At 41.6% G+C, this 25,055-nt stretch overlaps 1 protein-coding gene across 2 annotated transcripts in view; it reads right to left on the reverse strand.

The window, feature by feature from the left end:
- MAP7D3 (MAP7 domain containing 3) overlaps positions 1-14,683 on the reverse strand; it is a 36,028-nt gene extending 21,345 nt beyond the window's left edge. For both annotated transcript variants that reach the window (XM_025371883.1, XM_025371882.1), the window contains exons 1-6: positions 14,414-14,683; positions 8,993-9,091; positions 8,804-8,887; positions 7,367-7,530; positions 3,909-4,026; positions 3,120-3,224 (exon numbers count right to left, since the gene is read on the reverse strand). In XM_025371883.1, coding sequence (XP_025227668.1) covers positions 3,120-3,224; positions 3,909-4,026; positions 7,367-7,530; positions 8,804-8,887; positions 8,993-9,091; positions 14,414-14,483 — 640 coding nt within the window. In that variant the 5' untranslated portion in view covers positions 14,484-14,683. The remainder of the gene's footprint in view (positions 1-3,119; positions 3,225-3,908; positions 4,027-7,366; positions 7,531-8,803; positions 8,888-8,992; positions 9,092-14,413) is intronic.
- Positions 14,684-25,055: the final 10,372 nt, after the last annotated feature.

Consider the following 25,055-nt stretch of genomic DNA (forward strand, 5'->3'; position numbering starts at 1 on the left):
TTTTTTAGTAGAGACGGGGTTTCACCGGGTTAGCCAGGATGGTCTCGATCTCCTGACCTCGTGATCCGCCCGTCTCGGCCTCCCAAAGTGCTGGGATTACAGGCGTGAGCCACCGCGCCCGGCTGAAATGTCTGTTTAAAAAATAATTTCTCGGCTGGGCGCGGTGGCTCAAGCCTGTAATCCCAGCACTTTGGGAGGCCCAGACGGGCGGATCACGAGGTCAGGAGATCGAGACCATCCTGGCTAACCCGGTGAAACCCCGTCTCTACTAAAAATACAAAAAACTAGCCGGGCGAGGTGGCGGGCGCCTGTAGTCCCAGCTACTCCGGAGGCTGAGGCAGGAGAATGGCCTAAATCCGGGAGGCGGAGCTTGCAGTGAGCTAAGATCCGGCCACTGCACTCCAGCCCGGGCGATAGAGCAAGACTCCGTCTCAAAAATAATAATAATAATAATAATAATAATTTATCTTTCGGGGATTTGTAAACTAAAGTACATGTTGACAACACAGCATCATCTGAAAATTCCTTGAATTAATAACATGATTGAGCAGCATGAACCAGAGGTGGTTCGATCATGTGATTAAAGTCGGTACCTTTCATTAGCATACTGCAAAAAATGACAAAACGGTGTGAGCAGTTATTATGAATCAGCAATGAATAGAAAAAAGTAGACTACTTGAATCAACCCGGATTTAAAATAGTTATTTAAAATATTACAGGTTACATTATTAACTTCATTTGAGTTTAAAATGTTGATCTCTCTGAATTGACCAGGTTTCATTTCAATTTAAAGGTAAGACATTGCCAATATGGATTTTATTTCTTAGAAATCATTAATTATAGCATTCATTATTTCAGAGTGTGCAACATACTGTACCTTTAAGCAAGTTATTTCACAAAGTGTCTTCCACACATACCTTCTTGTAATAAAAGTTAATAAAGAAATCATTTTAAAAGTTTTATTTGGAATTGCTCCGTCACAGTACAATTTAACTAATTATTATCCTGAAGTCATTATCTGTCCCTTCTCTTGACCTGTCTCACTAATAAGGCTTTTGCTCATTATATTAAATATGTAATAAATGTCTATGAGATAAATCTTTGCTAATTCCTGAAAGCAATTAGATAGTAAAACAGAGTCAATGCTTGTGGAACAATTAAGATATATTAAAATGAAAGTACATAAACATGGCATTGCAATTAATGTTATCTAATTTTTCTAAAGGATTTAGTTGGTGAATAATAAATTAATTTTACCATATTATAAGCAAGGTGCCAGAGGAAATCTTCCCATATTAATCTATGAATGAACCCAGACTATACATAAAAATGCTTTGGGAACGCACATTGAGGGTGGAGGTGGTAAGTGGATGAACTTTTCTCAGACCAATACAAGAGAAAATGTGATATACTCAGACTGACAATAAAATAAAAGACCTCTCAAGCTCATCATTGAAATTTTAAGAGTCCTAAAAGTACAAATAACACAATGTAAGTTTGAACAGAAATCCTTTCCCCCTCTAAATCCTTTTCAACATATTAAAAACTATATTGTTTTAGGCAAAAATGGAAATCTTTTCCATAAGGTTAACTACTGCTACAATTAATTACACTTTAAATGGTATCCAAAATCTTTTGCTGTACTGGAATTTTACAGCAATCAGCATTTTCAAAAATTGTCGAGACACCTAATAATGCAAAACAAAGATTTTAAAATTCAAACTATAATTATGCCTTATTCAATTCACAAGGCACAAAAGCCATCCTTCCTCATCTTTTTTAATGGCTAAGTTTAAAGGAATGATGTGGAATTTGTTCTCTCTTTTTCCTCTCAAGAACACTCCATTTTTTCCTCTGGAAAGAAAAGGGATCCTTTTTTTGGATTGATGGGTATGGTTGCCTAATCCATTTCAATTATCAGTGAGAGGCACCATGTGCTACAAGCCAGACATGGTTATTGACACACACTTGGGTATAGATTTTTCTTTTAATAAGGAACACTAATTAAAAGGGTACACACCAGAAACAAAAAGATATTTGAATTATTCATAGTAGACAACTTCACTGTATTTGAAACAACTCTCTGTTGCCATTAGGAAGAGTAGTAAAGTGGAGCTTGGCAATACGTCTATCATTAAACATCATTATCACTTTATTTGCTTTTGGGGGAAAACATTGACTTATAAATGAAAGGTACAATTTAAATATCACGATCCATCTATCAAATGACCAAAATATAAACCATAGAAAAAGATGTTAGAGTAGAAATCACTGAATTTCTTGGAGTCTTAATTATAAAACAAGGAAGGCAATTATATTTGTCTGTCAATTTTCTAAGATAATTGTGAATAACAAATATGACATATGTAATGCAGATCAACCTGTCCACTGCTATATATATGCTATTATTTTTCTAAAATGAGGTAATATTCACAATACTTAATGGAAATTGAATAACTAGTCTAACCAGTCTGTAGAAAACACAATTTCACTTATAGGTTGGTAGAATATGAACTGATTTTCAAATAAACAATTATGCCACTTAATGGCAATGTCTTTTGACCAAAATATGTTTCAGTTTCAGCTACTGAGGTCCAATAATCCCATCTGATATGATTAACACAAACATCATGAAACAAGTATATTGATGAAAATACAAGGCCAGGCATGGTGGCTCACGCCTGTAATCCCAGCACTTTGGGAGGCCGAGGTGGGTGGATCACTTGAGGTCAGGAGTTCGAGACCAGCCTGGCCAACATGGTGGAACCCCGTCTCTACCAAAAGTACAAAAGGTAGCTGGGCATGGTGATGCATGTCTGTAATCCCAGCTACTTGGGAGGCTGAGGCACGAGAATCGCTTGAGCCCATGAGGCAGAGGTTGCAGTGAGCCAAGATCATGCCACTGCACTCCAGCCTGGGCAATAGAGCGAGACTCTGTCTTAAAAAAAAAAAAAAAAAAAAAAAGTATGACTAACTCTCTCCCTCTGCTGTAAAGTAACATGGGACTCTTTTGAAATAAACCTAAATGTTCCACAATCTAAATAGGTGGTACTGTAAAAATATAAATAACTGATTTCATTAAATAGAAATTCAGTAGAATACATGAAATAACTACTTACTTTTGGCAACGGAATTTTGAAGGCTTGCAGATGACAAAGGCATTTGTCTGATTAAAGCAGAAGCTCCCTGTTCAAGTTTTTCAGTAGATGCAGATCGTTTATTGGCTGAGAAAAGACATAATACTTATTGTAATCATATTTCAAGGAGGAAAGCATCATTAACTGAAACAAAATGAGTTTTCATGATGTAGTTCTATGGAGCACAGACTTACATTACTCAAGCTCACAATATTCACTGCCAGTCAATCAATTTTTTTTTTTTTTTTTTAAATTGAGACGGGGCTTCACCATGTTGGCCAGGCTCGTCTCAAACTCTTGACCTCAAGTGATCTGCCTGCCTTGGCCTCTCAAAGTGTTGGGACTACAGGCTTGAGTCACGGCAACTAGCCAATCCTTCTAAACTATATAAATTTTACTTTTGTTTTCTGAAATTGTGTAGAATTATGTGCATATAAGAAAATTTACACTGAATCAATAGTAGACAAGGTACACTTATTTTTAAAAATATGCATTCGATAAGCTGCGTAAAACTTACTCATTATTCATCATTTTTCTGCTGATTATAAGTTTAAATAAGATTTTAGGTATATTGAGCTAATTAAAATCTACTATAACATTTCACCTGTTTCCTTTGCAATGGCATATGATACAAATTTAAGTTTACTATGTACAGTATTTTTGTTTAGGATACAAACACTAAAACCTTGCTGTAAATGCAAGCTTCTACTCATAGCCAATATTTAAATAAGAACATAAACAAACTTAAAATTTAACAGGTGTATTAATTACCAGTTTTGCTCTCAGAATTCGCCATTGCAGAGCCTCCCCATGACCATCTTTTTTGCTGATAATCGTCAGCAAGTCTCCTCCGTTCCAAAGTACGATAAAGAATGGCTGTAAATTTTTCCTATTTAAAATAAATGCCAACATATTTTTACATATTCATTGTATTAGTCAGTATAATTTTGATCTGTAGCTTATAAAATAAACCATAACCAAATTTCTGTCTCAGGTAAAAGTTTAAGATAATTGGCGATATGTCTCAGCTATCTATCAGTACCAGTGCTTCTCCTAAATAACTCATTTTTTTTTATCTTATGGACCCTGCATTGAGAAAATGACCACGCTTTCCTCTTTGTTTATATCATTAGGAAACTTAGAGCCAAATGTGTAGCCTCTTTCTAGCAACTGTGCAAAGACTGATTGGTGTACTTTTGTGTATGCTAATCATACCTTATGTTTTCTTTGCCTACCTTAATTTTCCCCTCTGCTTGATTCCCCCAACCATTTATTTTATCATCTGGTGTGGTACGTATTTTTAAGTCATCTTAAATTCTTTGTGGAAGGAGGCAGGGGAAAAATCAGCACACATGAAAGTTAAATTTATACCAGAATCATCTATTATACTCACATCTGTAACAGCTTAAATTCTGGTGTTAACTAATAAAAATAAAGTTTCAAAAAAGACAATCAATGTATTTGTCTTGACCTCAACTTTAACTTAAACTGATTAAGACAACAGCTATACAAAGTAAATGCCATGCTGTAGCAAAACAACTCCACTTCCAGAAATGAGCTCTTCTCTCAAATATTTCTCATCCTTGTACTGCACCATAGCATGAACTCAGGTAAGCAAGTCAACTTTTAGGACCAAAGGTCTTCTATTTTTCCCTAACAACAACCGTTTCACAGCAAACGCCAGTCTTACAAAGCCTCTACTGTTTCTACCAAGGGCAAAGATAAATGTACTAGGAAAATGGAGAGGAGCCGTATCTTCTGAGAAGAAAAGCAACTGCAATTCTTAAAGTTGATATAATGGCAACATTTGAAAACTGTATTTTCTAACAGAAAGGCAGTTGTTCTGAATTACTTAGAAACCCTGAAACTATAATAGACTAAAAACAAAGATTAACTTTGTATTATTAAACTATTTCTGATTCTATTCCACCGTTTCCAAATGCATTACCTACTGTGCTCTCTTCCAGATCCCTTCTTACACTATGGCCACCTAGGGCTCACGTGGAAGTTCCTATCCCATTTCATATACACCTCAGCACCACTGAGTATGGGTTTTTTTCTGCTCTCCAGAATTCCTCTCTTTTGCTATATGTAGCCTGCTTACAGTGTCCCATGTCCCCTGTTCTGTCTGGGACTCCCCTGCACTAGCTATCTGGGGTTTTCTTTTGCCCCTTCTCCTGCCATGTCCGTGGCTCCCTTTCTGTCTGTAGTGTCATTCTGCTGCATTCTCTTCTCTTCTCTGTGTTCTCTCTGGCAGCTTCCTCTTTCTCTAAGATAGTCTTTATTTTTTGGTCTCAGTCCCTGTGACTTGTCTCTCTCCTCCATGGACTCCCACTCACTCTACACACAGTTTATATTTCACTTTCTTTGGTTCTTTACTTAGTTCTTGGTTCTTTCTTGGTTTATCTTTACTTAGTTCATTCTCTCTCTCTCTCTCTCTCTCTGGCCTTCATCTCTTCACTACAGATAAGTAAAATAAGAGATGTTTCACAGAGGATGATGGGAAGTGACAGAAATTCTGAATGAGAGTCTACCAAATACTACAGCATGAAACAGAACATAAACAACCACAGAAAAAGGTTCAGAAAGAGAGAGATAGAGACACAGTACACCATGGATGGGGAAGAGGTGGTATAAGAAGTGTCCTAGAATCAGGAAGCTCTCCAGATCGGGTGCAGGGCTGGAGAGGAAGCACGTAGAAGAGCAACGGTATGGATGAGGGAGGAAACTGAGCACCGCAGAGAAAGACAAGAGGAAGCTTCATGGGAGAAATGGAACCAAAGAGAAAAGGAGAGAAAAAGAAACGTAAATATTAGAGCGACAGAAAATAAGAGAGGGAAATAAAAATACAACACACTGAGAGAAAGGCAGGCAGAGGATATAAAGATGGGGAAAAACAGACAGAAGCTAAGACAAAGACAGAAAAAAGAAAAGCGAGCTGCCTCAGGCAGAAAAAGGCCAGAGTCAGACAGAGACCAAAAGATAGACTAAGGTTTATTTAGGGACACTTAAGAATCCCTGTAATGGGCTGGGCAGGGTGACTCACGCCTGTAATCCCAGCACTTTGGGAGGTCGAGGAGGGTGCATCACGAGGTCAGGAGTTCAAGACCAGCCTGGCCAAGATAGTGAAACCCCATCTCTACTAAAAATATGAAAATTAGCCAGGCGTGGTGGTGGGCGCCTGTAATCCCAGCTACTTGGGAGGCTGAGGCAGGAGAACTGCTTGAACCCGGGGGCCAGAGGTTGCAGTGAGCCAAGATCATGTCACTGCACTCCAGCCTGGGCGACAGAGTGAGACTCTGTCTCAGAGAGAAAAAAAAATCCCTGGAATAAAGAGAAAGAGAGAATGCCAGGAAGATAGAAAACGGTGTCACAGAGACCACGCTAGATTCAGAAGGAGTCAAGCATACTCCAAGTCAAGTAGTGAAATGACCTACAAGAGTAAAATTAGGTGTCAGAATCATACAGAATGAGACAGGCAGCCAGATGCCCAGTACCACAAAAGACAAACTGAAGAGGTACAGAAGTGAAAAGGAGAGGGCATAACAAAGCCACGGACTCATCCCAACAGAGTGCCAAGGACACCAAAAGAGAATCCAGAAAGGAAACGAGAGGGGCAGTGCCACAAAACAAAAGCAAGAATGCTGACTCTGAACCACACATCCAGAGGGGCCCTGTCAGGAAAGGGAATGTGAGGAACATGGGGACAGAGGGTAGAGAGGGAGAGAGTGTGAGTGTGCACCACAGGGAGCCAGGGAAGCTGAAAGGGAGAGCGAGTGCCCTGATTTGGCTCGGGAGTCACACTCTTAAAGGAGTTGTGAGAAATCGGTCAGATGAGGGCATGTCAGGGAGGGTCAGACAGTGGGGTCTGCCCTTATTCTGCAGGCAATGAGACAACAGTGAATGCTTTTTGGTAGTAAACATAGCCACTCAGAACCAACCCCAGGCCACAGGTACCTCATGTGCAAGTCCTGAAGGTGGACGGGGTTTTGTTCCTGGATTTGGAACGCTCCCCATTCCCTAGGCTAGTGGATCTAAGCTCCTGGGATCTTATCAGGACATGAGTAAGAGCCTATATAATGCTGAAGGGAAGGGGAAACGAAGAAGAAAGAGCTGGGATTGGTTCCCTTTCTACAGGGCCAGTAAGGCAGAGAAGGCCTGAGAAAACAATATTCCAGACTCAGGCAACACAGATTATCCTCTCATGTATAGGCTGTAAAATTACGTACCTTTTGTGCTTCATCCTTCTGGTGTCTTTTTTCTTCTGCGGCTATTCTCCGTTGTTCTTCTTTCTCTTTTCGTTCCTTCAGCTTTCTCTGTCTTTCCTCCATCTGTTTTTCATATTGGAGCTTGGTCTTTCTTTCTTTTTCAAGTAGTTGTGTTTCTTTATTGGCTGAAATATTCCAAATACATTTTCAAGGTGTAAGAGCCAAGAAAATATTTAGATTTTCCACATCACACACACAGAAGGAAAAAGTTAACATATCTCATTCCCTTTCTTAACACAACCTGTGCTAGTAACTAAAGATTTATTATAAAAGTGAACAGAGGTAGCCACTGAAGAACCATTTTCACTGAGTATTCATTTAACTCTGGAGAACTGGATTGTCTATGCCAAATGACTCTTATCCTGTCCAAACTACAATTCCAAATTAAGAAAAAATATTTTCTTTCATGTGATATTTCTGCTGATTTGAGCTAAAGTCAAACCCTACCATATTAATATGCTGTACATTAAAATACTAATTTTTAAAAACCACATGGACAGGATATATGTTTTGTTCCCTTCTACTAGGAAACTTCTTTCAAAGTCCTCATCTATACAGATCATATTAAACATGCCAGTTTTACATTAATGGACTCAACCATATACCACATTATAGGAGAGCACAATTTTTTCTATATTCAAATTTTCCCTCACTAAATGCTTCTGAAGTGTGACTCTGTATAAATTAGGATCTAAAAGGATAATCTTTTTACAACTTGGTAACATGCTTTTCATCTTATCTATATTAGGATTATTGGCAATTTATTTTCAGTTTTAGAATCACTTTTACTGGCCAGGTGTGGTGGCTCACGCCTGTAATCCCAGCAATTTGGGAGGCCGAGGCAGGTGGATCACGAGGTCAGGAGATCGAGACCATCCTGGCTAACATGGTGAAACCCCATCTCTAATAAAAATAAAAAAAATTAGCCGGGCGTGGTGGCAGCTGCCTATAGTCCCAGCTACTTGGGAGGCTGAGGCAGGAGAATGGCATGAACCTGGGAGGCAGAGGTTGCAGTGAATCGAGATTGCGCCACTACACTCCAGCCTGGGTGACAAAGTGAGACTCTGTCTCAAAAAAAAAAAAAAAAAAAAAAAGAATCACTTTTACTGAAATCTCATTCTGATTGTTTTTACAAATATTGAAGAAATTTCCAGACCTTAGTTTTCAGAAAATCAAAGCTAAGATACACTACTCCTCCGAAAATTAAACAACTTAATCAAAGAATTTTCATGGGTCTTCTTTACCTGATTTAGTAAAAAGATTTAATCCAAAATAATACATAATATAAAAATTATACTCTATCATATAAACAAATTAGGAGGAGTAAGTTAAAAACACTTTGCAATATACAACAACATAAAATTCATTTTGATTTTTGAAAAAAGGTCTAAAATATACCGTCTTGCTGTCTCCTTTTCTCCTCTCTGCGCTCTCTTGCTAATCTTTGTTTTATGTCATTTTTAAGCATGGATCCATCGATTACTAAAAAAAAAAAAAAAAAAACAGAATATAGTTAGATATTAATAGGATATCAAATTTTAAAGATATGACACTTTGACATCTATCAAAGCATCAGAGAAATTATACCTGGTTTAAATGTCGATCTTATATTTGAGGAATGGGTTGCAACACGATTAACCACACCTTGCTTCCTCCTTTCCTTAGCAATCTCGTTTGCTGCAGCAACTAAAATACAGAGATAAGGAATTAGATGTTAAGAATACGAATAGCTAACACAGGTTAGTCAGCAAACCACGGCCAGTTGTATTTGATGATAAAGGATAGGATCACTTCTATAAATCATGACTGATTTCATCTGGGTCAACAACAAAGATATATTGAACACCTATGATCTTCAACATACTTTAACAAAGAATTTAAAGTGTTTACTAAGATGGGCCAGGGTATTTGCAGACATAAAGATAATTGAGTTGTTAGTGGCGGTGGCAGCATAAGCTTGTGGATGAGTAGGAGCCAATGATTAATAGATCTCAAAAATGTCTCAAACGAAACATTACACCAAGTGTTAGAAAAACTGAGCTGGCAAGGAATTGGAAAAACTAAGCTTCACCATAAATTGGAAATTCAGAAGATAACAGGTTAATAATTTATGGATCTGAATCAGGAAGCAAAGTGTTAACAGTGAAATACTCAGTGAAAGATCAGGCCCAACCAATGTTAAGGAGTACACTTATAAATTACCTAAATCAGGGGCTTTCTACCCTGATTGCACACTGGAATCACCTAACTCACTTTTAGAAAATCAGCAATGCCTGCCTGCCCGCTCCCCACCACCAGTCTCTGGGTGTGGGGCCCAGGCATCTACAGTTGTTAAAAGCTCTATTCTGATGCATATTGAAGGTGGAGAAATAAATAGGCTTTTAGAAAAAGTAATCTCCAATGAGATGGTATCATTCTAGGTAGATGTCAAGCAAACAAATATAAACTGTACAAGGTGCAAACAAACGTGTAAACAGGCAGAAAAGTGATAAACTTCAATAAGGGTGAAGTGTAAGATTAGGAAAGCACAGTATGAGGAAAAGCAAGAAAACTAAAATTCCAGGATGACACACATGAGTTATTATAGGGGAATCCCTGAACCCTTTAATTCCACATATGGCTATATCTAAAATGCCCCACAATACTGAGCATCTTCAAAAAGAGTATGAAAACTAACTCTTCTTCCCTTGTAGAAATGCACAGGAGGTAAGCCCCTGTGATGCTGCATACAAGTCTGGTTTCTATGTATTAAGAAAAATATAACGGTTGAAGATGGGCAGTTAAAGTAACTGAGGGAATAGAGGGGCTGTCCTTGGACTTATAAAATGAATGAACTCTGAGGTGTTAATTGCCACTGAGGGAGTTATTTTACAGCATAACCTTGAAAGTGACATCACAATTGCTGCCATAAGGATCACCATTTTTTTTTTTTTTAACCCCAGGGGCTGAACAGCCCAGATAATATATGACCTAGCCTAATTTGAAGACGAGACTCTTCTCAGCTTCCTTAATAATTTAACTACTGGCAATTCCATGGACCACAATTATTTTCTGAATTTGAGCACTAGTATATTAACAAAAATTCTTAGTCTATAGACACTCCTATATACCCACTTGCAACATTTTTATGTGAGCACAGAGAAAACAATAAAGTACTTGTAGTATTGTTTTTACACATTCAGTTCTCCTGTTTAGAAGTCCTAAGGATAGTCTGTATTTGACATTATTTAGCTGATAATTTCTCTCAAAATCTACATTTTTGGCCCAGAGTGGTGGCTAATGCACATAATCCCAGCACTTTGGGAGGCCAAGGCAAGTGGATCACTTGAGGTCAGGAGTTTGGAACCAGCCTGGGCAACATGGCAAATCCCCATCTCTATAAAAATACAAAAATTAGCTGGGTGTGGTGGTGCACACCTGTAGTCTCAGCTACTCAGGAGGCTGAGCCCAAGAGTTTGAGGCTGCAGTGAGCCTTTAGCATCCCACTGCACTCCAGCCTGGGCGACAGAGAGAGACCCTGTCTCAAAAAAAGTACATTTTTACCAGGCTAATTAAAAATCTTATTAAACAGAAATAACCTTAGAAGTAGCTGTGGTGAGAATAATGAACCAAATCATATAAAGGTTAATGTAGTAGTAGTATCAAATCTGATTTTTAGACCTTTGTATTCAAATTCCTACTGGTAAGAAATACATTAACAGAAAGGACAGGGTTTAAAAATTATTTAAAATGTCCAGAAAATGGGATAACACCTTTATGTCTGGATATATTAAAGTCAACATTTTATTCAACTTCACTGAATGGAAGAATTTACTTAACATGCATTTAAATGAATGAGGGAATTTACTTAATATTCAGTTAAAAGTAACAGCAAGGTATTTCTGTAGTCCTTATACTAATTCTAAATCCAAAATTAAAGTAAAAGCTATATTTTGTCCAGAGATTAAATAAGAAAATGTGTAGTTTATTACTAAAACTGAATTATGAATCTTAATCTGTATTTATGGAACTTTTCTAAAAACATCCATAACACATATTGTATATCATGTCACCATTTACAAAGCTCATTTGTATTACTTCATGTAAATTTTTTTTTTTTTTTTTTTGAGACAGAGTCTCACTCTTTCACCCAGGCTAGAGTGCAGTGGTGCATCTCGGCTCACTGCAAGCTCCGCCTCCTGGGTTCATGCCATTCTCCTGCCTCAGCCTCCCGAGTAGCTGCGACTACAGGCGCCTGCCACCACACCCGGCTAATGTTTTGTGTTTTTTTTTTAGTAGAGACGGGGTTTCACCATGTTAGCCAGGATGGTCTCGATCTCCTGACCTCGTGATCCGTCCGCCTCGCCTCCCAAAGTGCTGGGATTACAGGCGTGAGCCACCACGCCTGGCCTACTGCATGTAATTCTTACAACAATCCTATAAAGTGAACATAATTATTTTCCCCAATTTTTTTTTTTTTAACAGTTGAGGAAACTGAAGCTAAACATAACTTTCCCAATTCACACAAGTAGTAAGTGGTGAAGCCAGAACTTGATTTAACTGTAAATTTCAAAGCAACTTTATTTTGAAATATTAAGAAAAAATAACAGGAAAAGAAATCTGCCATCAGCGAACCATAAAAATCAGGCAGATTCACAGAATTTTGCCTCAAATAGCAAAAGCCAAAGTCATAGGGCTGAGACTTTCAGAAGACCTCCAAGTTCAAACCAAAGATAGCTGTCTTGAAGACAAAATTGGAGACAATTTTCTACAATTTAGAGCTGTCTACAATGGAATGGCTACTTGGAAAAATATTAAGCTCCTCAGGAGAGTGCCCATTCAAGTCGTAGAAGTGCCCCCAGGGTTTTACAGCTGGGACTCTGGATGCCTGACAAGATAATCTTAAGGTTTCTCCAACTCTAAAATTGTATGATAATCTGACTGTCAATTTCAGTAACTTTTTCTGCATTGGTAGAAATTATTCTTTGAATAAGTTATTCTAAACTGAGAAACACTGGTGAATTTAGAAAAACAAGAAGGGAAAGGTGATATGTCAGTGGCAAGTTTCTTACGCTCATCTGGTTGAAATATTCAAATTAATTTTTATTTTAAAACAATTCTGCATAAAAATATAAACACATGTGTTTTGTTAAAATAAATATTCGGTATGTTACAACCTCAGCACAGTGCTATGCACAGAAAACATCACTTGACAAATATATATTTACACTTTATATGTAACACACACATATATATATATACATGTATCTGTTGAATGCATACACAAATGTATAAAATAAATGTATTTTGACTGTGCTGTGCATTTATGTTATCTATTCAAGACAGTTTTAACTCTTGCTGACAGGCTCCCAGCAGAAGATGAAAACAACATTTTAGCAAAAACATCTTCTCCTTGACCCTTTCAGGAAAACGCTGAGATCTAAAGGGCAGTTCTGGTCAAGTTGGTGCTCTGTGAAAAAAGTCTAACGTGCGATATTTCCAATTCCTAACATGAAGTGGGCAGCAAGGATTTAAACCAGGGTTCTAGGTTAAGACTTCTACGTAGCTGTTAAGTTTTTGGTTTGAAATGCTGTGAATTCAAGTATCTGTCCCATATATAATTTTAAAACACTTTCCAACATCTGATACACAATTGTTTTTAGGGGTTTATCCGGCTCACAACTTCTTCACCATATTGGAGTAATGCTGGTTAATCTAAATCACTGAAATAAACCAGTGTCTGAGAGCCACGGGTACCAATAAGCAACACAATTTATTGGAGACTCTCTTTCTAGGTGAACCATAAGTTTAGACACGGAAGGAAGATTCTTTTCTCCCTGATGAATGGTGAAAGTGTATGTAGTATATGCTTCTGACACAGTCTTTGGAGAGCTGATTCAAAGTCTTCTCAAGTGACGTACGGCTTCCCAGTCGTAAACAATCTAACTTTTTAATTGCAAATGCAAAAAAAAAAAAAAAACCCTAACAAATTCAATTAAAAGTAATAAAATCGTTTTATTCGCGCTCATAGCAGAGGGAACTAGGCTAACAGGCTAAAGGCAACCTCCTGCAAGGAAGAAATCCTCTCTCAGGTAGTGGAGCAGTCTCCTGGACCAAGCAATGCGCTGTCAAATTGTGTAAGATTAACGGTTTTCGAGGAGAGAAAAACTTTTTGGCGATGGGACCCGTTGAGGAAAAAGCACTCTGAAGTGCTGATTCTCGTTCAGTTCAGCCTAGGGACTGCAAGATGTCCCACGGAAGATGACATCTTGTCTAAGTCATGTGCTACAGCAGGCAAATCAGGAGATGCAAAGAGCCAAGTTGCATCCCAACTTTTAAATCAACTTTTAAGTATCCCCACCCTCACCCAGCTTCTTCCCTGAACCTTGACTGGGAGGGTGCAGGAGGTAAGCCTTTGGGAGAGGCAAGGACTGCGACAGTAAAAGCGCCTAAACTCGCCACGACCCGGGCTGGCGGATAACTCAAATTTTCCGTGCCTGGAAAGGCTGCCTGGCCACGGAGGCGGCGCCGGCGCCGGCGCGCGGAGTCCCCGCGGGCGCCCGCACATCCCAGGCAGCTGCACGTTCGTTGGGGCAGCTGCGCGTTCGTTGGGGCGGCTGCGCGGGCGGCCGCCGCCCCCCAAGGGCAGACGGGGCTCGGGGCGGTCCGCGGGGTCCGGGTTCCAGCCGCCCCCGCCCCACCCGTCGAAGCAGAGCCTGTGAGTTCCCTCGCGCCGCGTCCGCGGGGCTTAGACCGTTGGCAGCGGCAGTTCGACCGTTGGCGGCGGGACTCAGGCGGCTCGCGGCGTCGGCAGACCATTTCAACCCCCCACCCCCGGCCCAAGGCTACTCCCTGTCCCGTCCCAGGGCACTCCGGCGGGGGTGAGGGGAGGACCGGATAGCACGAGGCGACTGCAGGGAAAAGTTTTGTGGCCCCCGCTGCGCCGCTCCGACGGCCCGGGGGCTGCGGGAGCACCACCTCCCACGCGGGCCCGAACCACCCTCGGGAGCCGCCCGCCCGCCCGCTCACCCATCCGTGCCCGCAGCTCTCTCAAAGATGTGCTGCCGCCAGCGCCAGCGGCGGCGCCGTCCGCCATCATCGGAGTCGGGACCGGAGGCGGTGGTGGCTCTCCGCATACATTGCGCAGGCGTCGGCGCGACCTCCGCTTGGGCCTTGGCCTGGCTGCCGGTAGGCGGGGCGGGGCGGGGCCCAAAGGGCCACCGCGCCCGCCTCGGACCTGCGAACCAGGCAGGATTGCCCCTTGCGTCCCACGTCCTGACCGGCTGGGCAGCGACTGCCTGGTCTAAAGAAACCCTCTCCTACGTTCCGTGCTCTGCCCTTACTGCATTGTGGGGACTAGCCAATCAGCACCCAGCTTGGCCCCCAACATTCCTTTCTTCACCTTTACCTAGCAACGCAGTAACATTTCTTCGTCATTCATTCATTCATTTAAAGAGCATTTACGGCGTGCCTCCTGGGTGCACTTGTATCGTGAGTTTACTAGTCCTTGAAACACTACACAAAGAAAGACCCAAGTTGGGGGAAGAGGCCCAAGGAGAGGTTGAGAGTGGCAGGGTTGCTTTGAGGTGCTAGGGGCCCCATCATGAGTGGACTTCCCTAAACTGTTGCGCAATAAATCATGATACATAGGTCTCAAAGTTGGGTGAAATATCTTTAAGATGTTTGTGAGTCTTTAAAGAGAGGCAGAGGACTTATTGGCGTCAATCTCTCCGGATTTTGGGAGAGACTCTACCAGGTTGCAGAATGTTTTTCCCATTCACAAGGAAAGCCGTAATTGGCCTGAGGCTCCTTTAAGGGGCAGACCTCACTTCATGGGCGCTTGCCTTTATGAGGTGGAGTCACCACTGTTGTGAGTGTGTGCGTGGTGACACAGTTGTAGGGACCCAGTTTATGGTTGGGGCCATTAAGTGTGGTGCAGGAGATCCCAAAATGGGGCAGGACCACTTGTGAGATGGGCACTTTGGCGAGCCCACTGAGTCTTCAAATGACATAGGAGCTATAAAATGGAAGAAGCTAATAGCATATATTACATATGTTAGCAATGATAGTACATGTTACATATATTAATATATAATATATGTAATATAATATGTACTATAGGGGCAGGCATGGTGGCTCATGCCTGTAATCCTAGCATTTTGGGCGAATGAGGCGGGTGGATCATTTGAGGTCAGGAGTTCGAGACCAGCCTGGCCAACATGGTGAAACCCCGTCTCTACTAAAAATACAAAAATTAGCCGGGCATGGTGGCGGGCGCCTGTAATTCCAGCTACTCGGGAGTTTGAGGCAGGAGAATCGTTTGAACCCGGGAGATGGAGTTTGCAGTGAGCCGTGATAGCGCCACTGCACTCCAGCTTGGGTGACAGAGCGAGACTCTGTCTCAAAAAAAAAAAAAAGAAAAACAAAAACAAAAACAAAAGATGAAAAAAAAAAGACATTATGTTATGTTGCGCCTACAGATTTAACAAAAATTAAAACGTGGTCAATAAATGTTTGTGATGATGTGGGTTAATACAAGTTGGGGGCCAGGCACAGTGGCTCACACCTGTAATCTCAGCACTTCGGGAGGCCAAGGTGGGTGGATCACCTGAAGTCAGGAGTTCAAGATCAGCCTGGCCAACATGGGGAAACCCCATCTCTACTAAAAATGCAAAAATTAGCCGGGCGTTGTGGCAGGCCCCTGTAATCCCAGCTACTTGGGAGGCTGAGGCAGGAGAATCACTTGAACCCAGGAGGTGGAGGTTGCAGTGAGCCGAGAGCTGCCACTGCACTCCAGCCTGGGCAACAGAGGGAGACTCTGTCTTGAAGGAAAAAAAAAAAAAAAAAAACCTAGTGGGGAAAATAAACAGTTTGGCATTATAACTTCCGAAGCTCTGCTTCTAAGTAAATACAGAGATTAATGCTTTGCATGATATCCAGGATGGTAGCCATCCATGTTTATTAATACGACACACATATGATTAGGGTGCCCACAAAACACACATGCACAAATGCAAGTTCAGCTTTCATGACCTTATCTGGAACTCCACAAACAGAAAATTTAGCAAAACACATCAGCTTTGTAGTTTCTTGCAAAAATGTTGAACCCATATCTAATAATGAAGAAACCTTCAGACAGAGGTAGAGACTGTGATATAGTCTACAAAACTGGCCCCAATGCTTCAAAATATTAGTGTCATGAAAGACTAACAACAAAAATCAGAGAAGTGTTCCAGATCACAGGAGGCTAAAGAGACCACATACAATGAATGATCCTTGATTAGAACCCTAATTTTCAAAAGAAGCTTTAAAAGGCATACATTACTGGCACTATTAGAAAATTTGAATGAACTGTATGGTACATGATATTGTATCAAGGTGAAATTTCTTGGGTATGGGAATGATGTTGTAGTCACCTAGGAAAATGCACTTCTTCTTAAGAAATAAATAGTCACGCCTGTAATCCCAGCACTTTGGGAGGCCGAGGCCGGCACATCACTTGAGCTCAGGAGTTCCAGACCAGCCTGGCCCAACATGGCGAAACCCCATCTCTACAAAAAAATAAAAACACAAGACAAAAACCCAAAAATTACCTGAATGTGATGGTGCATGCCTGTAATTCCAGCAACTCGGGAGGCTAAGGCAAGAGAATTGCTTGAACCCAGGAGGCGGAGGTTGCAGTGAGCTGAGATTGCCTACTGCACTCCAAGCCTGGGAGACAGAACAAGACTTCATCTCACACACACACAAAAAGACATAAATGTTGAAGAATGTAGGGGTAAAGATTTGAGGTTTTTCAAAATAAGAAGTTAGATAATTTTTTCTTTATTTTTTGAGATGGAGTCACACTCTGTCACCTAGACCGGAGTGCAGTGGTGCAATCCTGGCTCACTGCAACCTCTGCCTCCTAGATTCAAGCGATTCTCCTGCCTCAGCCTCCCGAGTAGCAGGGATTACAGACCTGCACCCCCATGCCCGGCTAATTTTTGTATTTTTAGTAGAGACGGAGTTTTGCCATGTTGCCCAGTCTAGTCTCCAACTCCTGAGGTCAAATGATCCACCCTCCTTGGCATCCCAGAGTGCTGGGATTACAGACGTGAGCCACTGTGCCCAGCCGAGTTTTTTTCAATCTAGAAGTTTGTCTTCAACTTATTTGTAAACATTGTCACTTTGAAAAATAAAATTTGATTGGGAATTACACATGGGGAGGCACCCTACTAGTCTTTTCAGTGTTTAGAGCCTCTAAAGGCCTCAGTCTAGCCAGGGTGTAGGAGGAAGAGGGGAGATAAGACATCCAGAAATAACCATATACAGGTAGCATGAGTAGATTTAGGTGAGTAACTGAAACAGGTTCCAAGGGCTAAAAGGGATGAGAAATCAGTCCTGTTTAGAGTGATCAGATAAGTCTTTGTGGAAGAATTAGCACTTATTCTGGGCCTGAGATGGGGACTGTGGGAACCACCTCCAAAAGCAAGTAACCACGCCTTAATTCCAGCCCACGGTCGCTGAGTGGGGAGATGGGCCCATTTGTGGCCAGATATTCCCATTTTTCAGAATAAACTGGAAATCTGGATCTTAATGTAAAATCTATTTTTAAATGATGACATTAAAAGAAAAAAAAAAAAAAAGGCTGAGTGCGGTGGCTCATACCTGTAATCCCAGCACTTTGGAAGGCAAATGCGAGCAGATCACCTGAGGTGAGGAGTCCTAGACCAGCCTTGCCAACATGGTGAAACCCTGTCTCTACTAAAAAATACAAACATTAGCTGGGCATGGTGGCACGTGCCTGTAATCCTAGGTACTGTGGAGGTTGAGGCAGGAGAATCACTTGAACCCGGGAGGCGGAGGTTGTGGTAAGCCGAGATTGTGCCACTGCACTCCAGCCTGGGCAACAAGAGCAAAACTCTGTCTCAAAAAAAAAAAAAAAAGAAAAGAGAAAGAAAGAAAGAAGGAAGAAAGGAAGGAAGAAAAGAAAAGAAAAAAAGAAAAAACATGGTGCAGGGCAGTGTTCAAATTTCCAAATTGCCTCATTTAAAAAATCGTTGCATAAAAATTCAAACAAGGTCCATACATTGCATTATTTGATATGCCTTTTAATCTATAGATATAACTTCTTTCTCTCTAACATCATTGGTATATTACTGTGAGATGTAGCATTCATTTAGTAGGTAAATTATTCAATCTATCTTTTATTAACCACCTACTCTGTGACTAGCAGTGTGGGGACAAATACATACGGAAGGAATTCTGCCCTCTAGGGCCCCCAATCTCATTGACTCTAAACTAATGACTTATATCAGGGTCCCTTTAGATGTTTCTTTGGGGCTGCAGAAGCTCACCAAGGAGCTCCCATGAGAATGTACATTTCTGAGAAAAAAATATTGGAACTGAAAGCTGTCAGCTTGGGGAAAGTGGAGTGTATTCTGTAGCCAAAACAGACTCAGAACTGGGAAAGAACCCAGGCGGCAGCTTTCCTCTCCTCTCCTCCCCGTATTTGGAAAGCATGTGTTCCCCAGCGAGCAGAGAACTGGAATCCTGCTCGCTTTTTCTTCCTTCTAGGCTATTTTTTCCCCTTAAACTTTACACCCTTGGGAAAAACATTCAGAAACCCAGTCATAATAGGTCTAGAAATTGCCACATTTGTTTCTATTAAAAGATGAAGTTTTTTTTAAAATTGAATTTACATATAATAAACATTTAGTGAGCTTACCAATCTAGCAAATTTGCATGCAAACTGCCGCCACCGCAGCCCTGTACTATGAGTTTTAAGCTTACCAGCCATGCGATGGCTTTTTCTCTCCATCCTGAACGACCTGTTAGATTCCTTGTCACATACACAGTTGAGACAAGGCTCTGGTTTTGTGTTCTTTCTCCTCTCATCGCTTACTCTTGTCCTGCATCTGTTGTAGCTTGACTGTGATGCCCGGAAAGAGTGATATTTCCTTCTGGACTCATCTCTTGCCAAATCGACTCACATTTTCCTTCCTTTTCCCACATCTGCGCTTTCTTCCCTCCTAAGTTACAGACTTGCCTCAGGGCCTGGTCATGTCTCACTTGGTTGATGGCAGCCTTCTCAGCTCTGGAATTCCCGCTGAAGCACTGCCCCCCCACAACTGACACTTCAGTACCCCTCCTTCCTGTGGCACAGAGGACCAGGGTGACCCCGCTGTCTAATTTCTGCAGGCTGCTCTGTACCATCTCCTTTTAGGTCTTCCCTGGGGTGGAGGGGTTGATTTTCATTGCCTGAGCTCACCAGGGAGGGGGCAGTCAACTTCTGAGGAGAGGAAAGAGAGGCTCCCACTGCCATTTCCCTCCAAAGTAGGAATGTAGACAAACCTCAGAGAGGAAAGGTGTGGCGGTGGGGGCAATCTGCTTGGAGTAGTAGATAAGCCGAGGAAACTTCCTGGTTGATAGTAAGAGCCATCATTTGCCGATTGCCTACTCAATGGGAGGCCCAGTGCGAAAGGGTAGACGTGGATTATTTCATGTAATCTTCACCAAAACTTTATGAGCTCGCTTCTATACCCATCCTCATTTTACAGATGAGGAAGCAGGCCCAGGGAGGTTAACTAACCTGCCCCGTTAGTGCAGCTAGGAAGTTGCAGAGTCAAGATTCAAGCCCACATATATCTGACGCCAGAGCTCATCCTCCTTCCACTGGGCCTCCCAATTTCTTTTTCCTTTATTTTTCTGAGATGGAGTCTCGCTCTGTCACCCAGACTGGAGTGCAGTGGTGCAATCGTGGCTCACTGCAACCTGCACCTCCTGAGTTCAAGCGATTGTCCTGCCTCAGCCTCCTGAGTAGCTGGGACTACAGGCGTGCCACCACAACCAGCTAATTTTGTGTGTGTGTGTGTGTGTGTTTTTCGTAGAGATGGGGTTTCACCATGTTGCCCAGGCTGGTCTCAAACTCCTAACCTCAAATGATCCACCTGCCTTGCCCTCCCAAGTTGCTGGGATTACAGGTGTGAGTCACTGCACCTGGCTCCTCCCAATTTCCAGTTGACAAGCCCTCAGACACTATTAATTCCTCACCCTTGTCTTCCACTTCTTCCTTGATCCAGTCCTCACACTCTGGCTACTGAGCCTTTTGAAAGTTACACTTTCTAATTGGTAAGGTCTCCCACAACTACATCTCCTAACCTGAGTGTTGGTACAGCTGTCTCTTAAGCCTCTAATGAAATCGACACAAACTATTGAAGAAGAAAGCATTGAAAATGGGTGTTTAGTTGATGGTTACAATAAAAGCCCACACACTTCACCACTACACAACATATCCATAAAACAAAACTGCACTTGTACCCCTTAAAGTTATACAGATAAAAAAATGGGTGTTTAATGTATATCTTGCAACAGAGATAGATATGACTCCTTTTAAACAGGCTTCCTTCTAGAAAGGCTCAGAAGAGTCAATAAATGCTGAGTACATGGGACTGATTTCAAAATGCATGTGTAAAGGAAGATGTGCCACATTTATCATGCTATGTATCCTGTAAAGAATATTTATTGAATGAATGAAAGAGAGTACTAGAAGCCCCCTGGGTACTGAAGGAGGAAGAAATGAAAATATTTTGGATGGCCACCCCAGTGTTGAAAAGGTCTAGACTTAAAATTATTAAAGGGCAAGAAAATGTCCTCATTTTTTTTCTTGACTTCAAATAAAGTACAGCAAACATGGGCTGTGCCTCCTCATTCCAAATACAGGCCTGCAATATAAGGGAAGCTTCAGAGGATGCCAAAAAGCAGAAAGTATCAAGGGATGCCCTTTAAAGACGTTTTGGAATTTCTAATAGAGGTAAAAATTGGTAAAATCCAGATAGGAACAAATGAGAAGAACATGGGAGTTAACATAGATTTCTGGGCCCCATTCCCAGAGTTTCTGATTCTATAAGTGTTATTATTTGTATGACATCCATTCCTAAGAAAGTATACTGAATAATGTCTTCTGTGATGACAATTACAGCTGAATATTTAATACCATTACACTTTGATAATGGGAAATATTAGAGATTCTAATACAGATCTAGTATTGTGTACATTGCCCTGGAGTACATTGAAAGCCAAGGTATCACCATGACGTTACCAGCAAGCATGACAAGGCAGGGAAGCGCATCACAATACAGACAGGTGGGAGTGGTGGTGTATGTCACCTATAGGGAGATGCAGCAGGGATGCCTGATGGCATTTCATATCACAGTGCCCTGTGACAGAGTCTGATGCAACGCACTGCATACATGATTTTCTATCTCTTTTCCTCACAAAGGACAGTACACACACAAAGCCAACTACATTTTAAAATGAGCTAGCTAGATGAATGAGGGAGAAGTAAAAACATCCAGATCACACACAGAAAGTGAGCCACAGAAGAAAATCTTCTCCTATAAACTGGGAGAGATGTTTCCCAAGGAAAATTGGTCAGATTCAGAGTAGACCATGTCCCCTCATCCACTGCACTCAGCACCCACTTTTTCATACTGCAAAGTCAGATATCTCTGTGGCAGAGGACATGGTTTGTTGCTTTGAGTGTTGATCTAGACATCTGGAAGCTCTGTGGATGGGAGGAATCTCTGGATCCATACTTATGTAGTGTACTTCATTAATCATCAAGTCCTATCTGGGGCTACATGGTGTTCTAAAGTCTTAGATTATAAACACTTTGAGACTTAACCTGAAGCCATTTTCAATGGTTAAAAATCTGTTGTTGCTCTGGTTCTTCTTGAGAGAATGTCCCTTTGCAAAACTCAGTTGTCAATGGGCTGATACAGTTGTGTAGCTGAAAGCCTTCACTGTAAACCTCATTGTTTTTTTCATAGCCGGCTCACAGCCCTATTTAAAGAATGTGTACTTTGGGAGAAAAAGGGCCTGAGAATATAAAGGGACCTGTGTGCACAGTCTCCAGGGCATGTGGGTCTATCAGCATGCACGCATGGGTAGCCAAGAGCCAAAGCAAGTTTTGCCAATGGATTCCCATCATCCTTGCATGCAGGTCAGGTGAAGGACTCGGCAAAAACAGAGCAAAAGTTCTAAGGCTCAGGTTAACCCAACAGCCAACACTTCAAGGCCCACAAGGGGAGTATTCAGGAAGAGACTTGAGGTAGATGAGGAGAAGAGAAAAAGTGCAGGTTATCCCTGAGGCCAATGGGTAAATAGACCATTTTCCTCTGCTCTCATGAAAGACCCATACACTTGGATTTTGCTTTTCTTTAGTTTCCAGATGTTACTGTTGAGAACATATCAAGGATGTCAGAACTAGGAATAACTGTCAAGGCCACCTGCTTTAGTCCTTTTACTTTCCTCTGAGCCTCAGAGAGAGGTGTTGACTCAACTTCCTGTGGCTGGAACCGAAGTCTCCTGACACCCTATCTAATGAATGTTCTTTGCTCTACGCACACGTGAAAGGCTGCCTAAACAATCTTTTGGGAGGAAAAAAAAAGTGAGAATTGCTGATCCAACGCTGGGAACCATTATGTAATCCAGCTGGAATTTGGCCTATATCCTCCCAATGAAACTGAAAAGGGGATAGGAGGGAATTAAATGGAGATGTTGCAAAGTTTTGAAAGATGTACTATTTAACAACTTGTTCTCTTTGTAAAGGTTCCTGTGAATTGGCCCTTACCTGCTGTTCCAGACTCATTCCTCACTACTTTCCCCCAGGAACTCTTTTCTGCACCAGTGAAACCAGGACGTCTCCTGAGCCTACAAGGTCCTCTTCTTTGATCTTTGCTCTTTCCCCACCTCACCAAGGCATGATTCAAATTCAGGATAATCTGACCCCAGAGCTCACAAGCTTTCCATCAGTAGGAGGAGTCAGAGGAAGAGAGGGCCACTAAAAATGGCGCCTGGGAGCCTATGCCAAAGGCCAAATGAGCAGCCACGTTAAATTTCCATCTGAATCTGGGAGTGGGGATGGGAATGGGGGAAATGGCCAAGCTCTAGTGTACCTGAGTGGCTTCATGGAAGAAAAGGCTATTTCTCGAATGGCGAGTTCTTTTACGTGTTGTCCTCAGAGCTTAGGACAAGGCAGGGAAGCGCATCACAATACAGGGAGGTGGGGAACACATCACCAACAGGGAGGTGCAGCAGGGATGCTGATGGCATTTTACCACAATGCCCTTCTTCAATACTGTGTAGAAGGTTTGTGTTCGATAAATTTTGTTGTTGATCATGACATTTATTATTATGCCTGGGGATAATTAGTTCAACTGAAACATACCCAGGAGGAACTGTTTGGTTTTTTGGTACTAACCAGTTCTTTTCTTTCTCTCTCCTTTTGCTGGGGGCAGGGCAGAGGTATGTGCACCTAATTCCGGGATACTGCAGAAAAGGCTGATGTAAGAAGGGAGGTGTGAGAAATAAAGTACTGACTTCAATTTTGGTTCTGTAGAAATATTTGGGTAGCCTGCTTGGTGGTGTTTTCATATTAAAAATGACCCAGTGTGTGTGCTTGACAGGAACATGGACCACAGCATGCCTGACATATGCTTTTTACCATCTCCATATGTCTCATTTATATCTTAATCCACAGCCTCCTGGGAAATAGCAGGATAAGACAGCACTTGGGGGACCTCTGTTAGTTGGTCTCATGCTATTTTCTTAGCCTATGGTATTCACCCATCCTCCACTCTGAGCTGGAATTTGGCCCTGGGCCTGTGTAATTGCCATAGGGCTGACTGCAGGGAAAGGAAAATCTGAAATATGACATGACTTTGTTCAAATGTGAGTCAGGGATGTGTTCAGTCTTTTTAGAGAAGGAGGAAATGGCATTTAAAGACAATTGGTTCAGGGAGAAATGCTGTCATTATATTAGCATTCATAGTTTAGTAACAGACTGGTGAGGAGAGTAACTGACTGGCTAACTTGTGAGGCCCCTGAAAGTATCCTTTATCCACTGCAGTGTGGTGAGGGGCTTTGGAACTGAACACATCTGGGCCTGGGTCCCGGTTCTGCCACTTAAGGACTTTGTGACCTTGAGCCTCAGTTTTCTCATCTGTACAATGAGCATAATGACAATTCCTTATAACTGTCCCATTGTTATTCAGATCAGTTGATATAAAAGATCAGACACAGTGCCCAATGTACAGTACAAACTCAATAAAAAATGATTGTTAGTAGTAATAATAGCTAATAGCTTGGAGGAATTTACTGTGTGCCAGGCACTGAGTCATACACTTTATTTACATCTCAGCCTCACTTATTTCTGACAATAATGCTATGAGGCCGGGCGCAGTGGCTCACGCCTGTAATCCCAGCACTTTGGGAGGCCAAGACTGGCAGATGGCTTGAACCTAGGAGTTCGAGACCAGCCTGGGCAACATAGTGAGACTTCATCTCTACAAAAAATCAAAAAATGAGGCAGGAGGATAGCTTGAGCCCAGGAAGTCGAGGCTGCAATGAACCATGATTGTACCACTGCATCACTCCAGCCTAGGGGACAGAGTGACACCCTGCCTCACAAAAAAAAAAAAAAAAAAAAAAGCTATGAAATCAGTAGAATTATCCCCTCAAATGCTGTTACTATTAATAATGATAATAATAGACATACCACATAGCTCAGACTGCAATAGATAATTCCATGCTTCCTGATCCTGTCCCTACTCAAAAGTTACCGGAAAGCCTTTTCTTTCTCTTCTCTCTTCACATTTACCCTAAAAGTCCTCATTTGTGAACAGAG

The sequence above is a fragment of the Theropithecus gelada genome, chromosome X (assembly GCF_003255815.1).
Source record: "Theropithecus gelada isolate Dixy chromosome X, Tgel_1.0, whole genome shotgun sequence".
Lineage (NCBI taxonomy): Eukaryota > Metazoa > Chordata > Mammalia > Primates > Cercopithecidae > Theropithecus > Theropithecus gelada.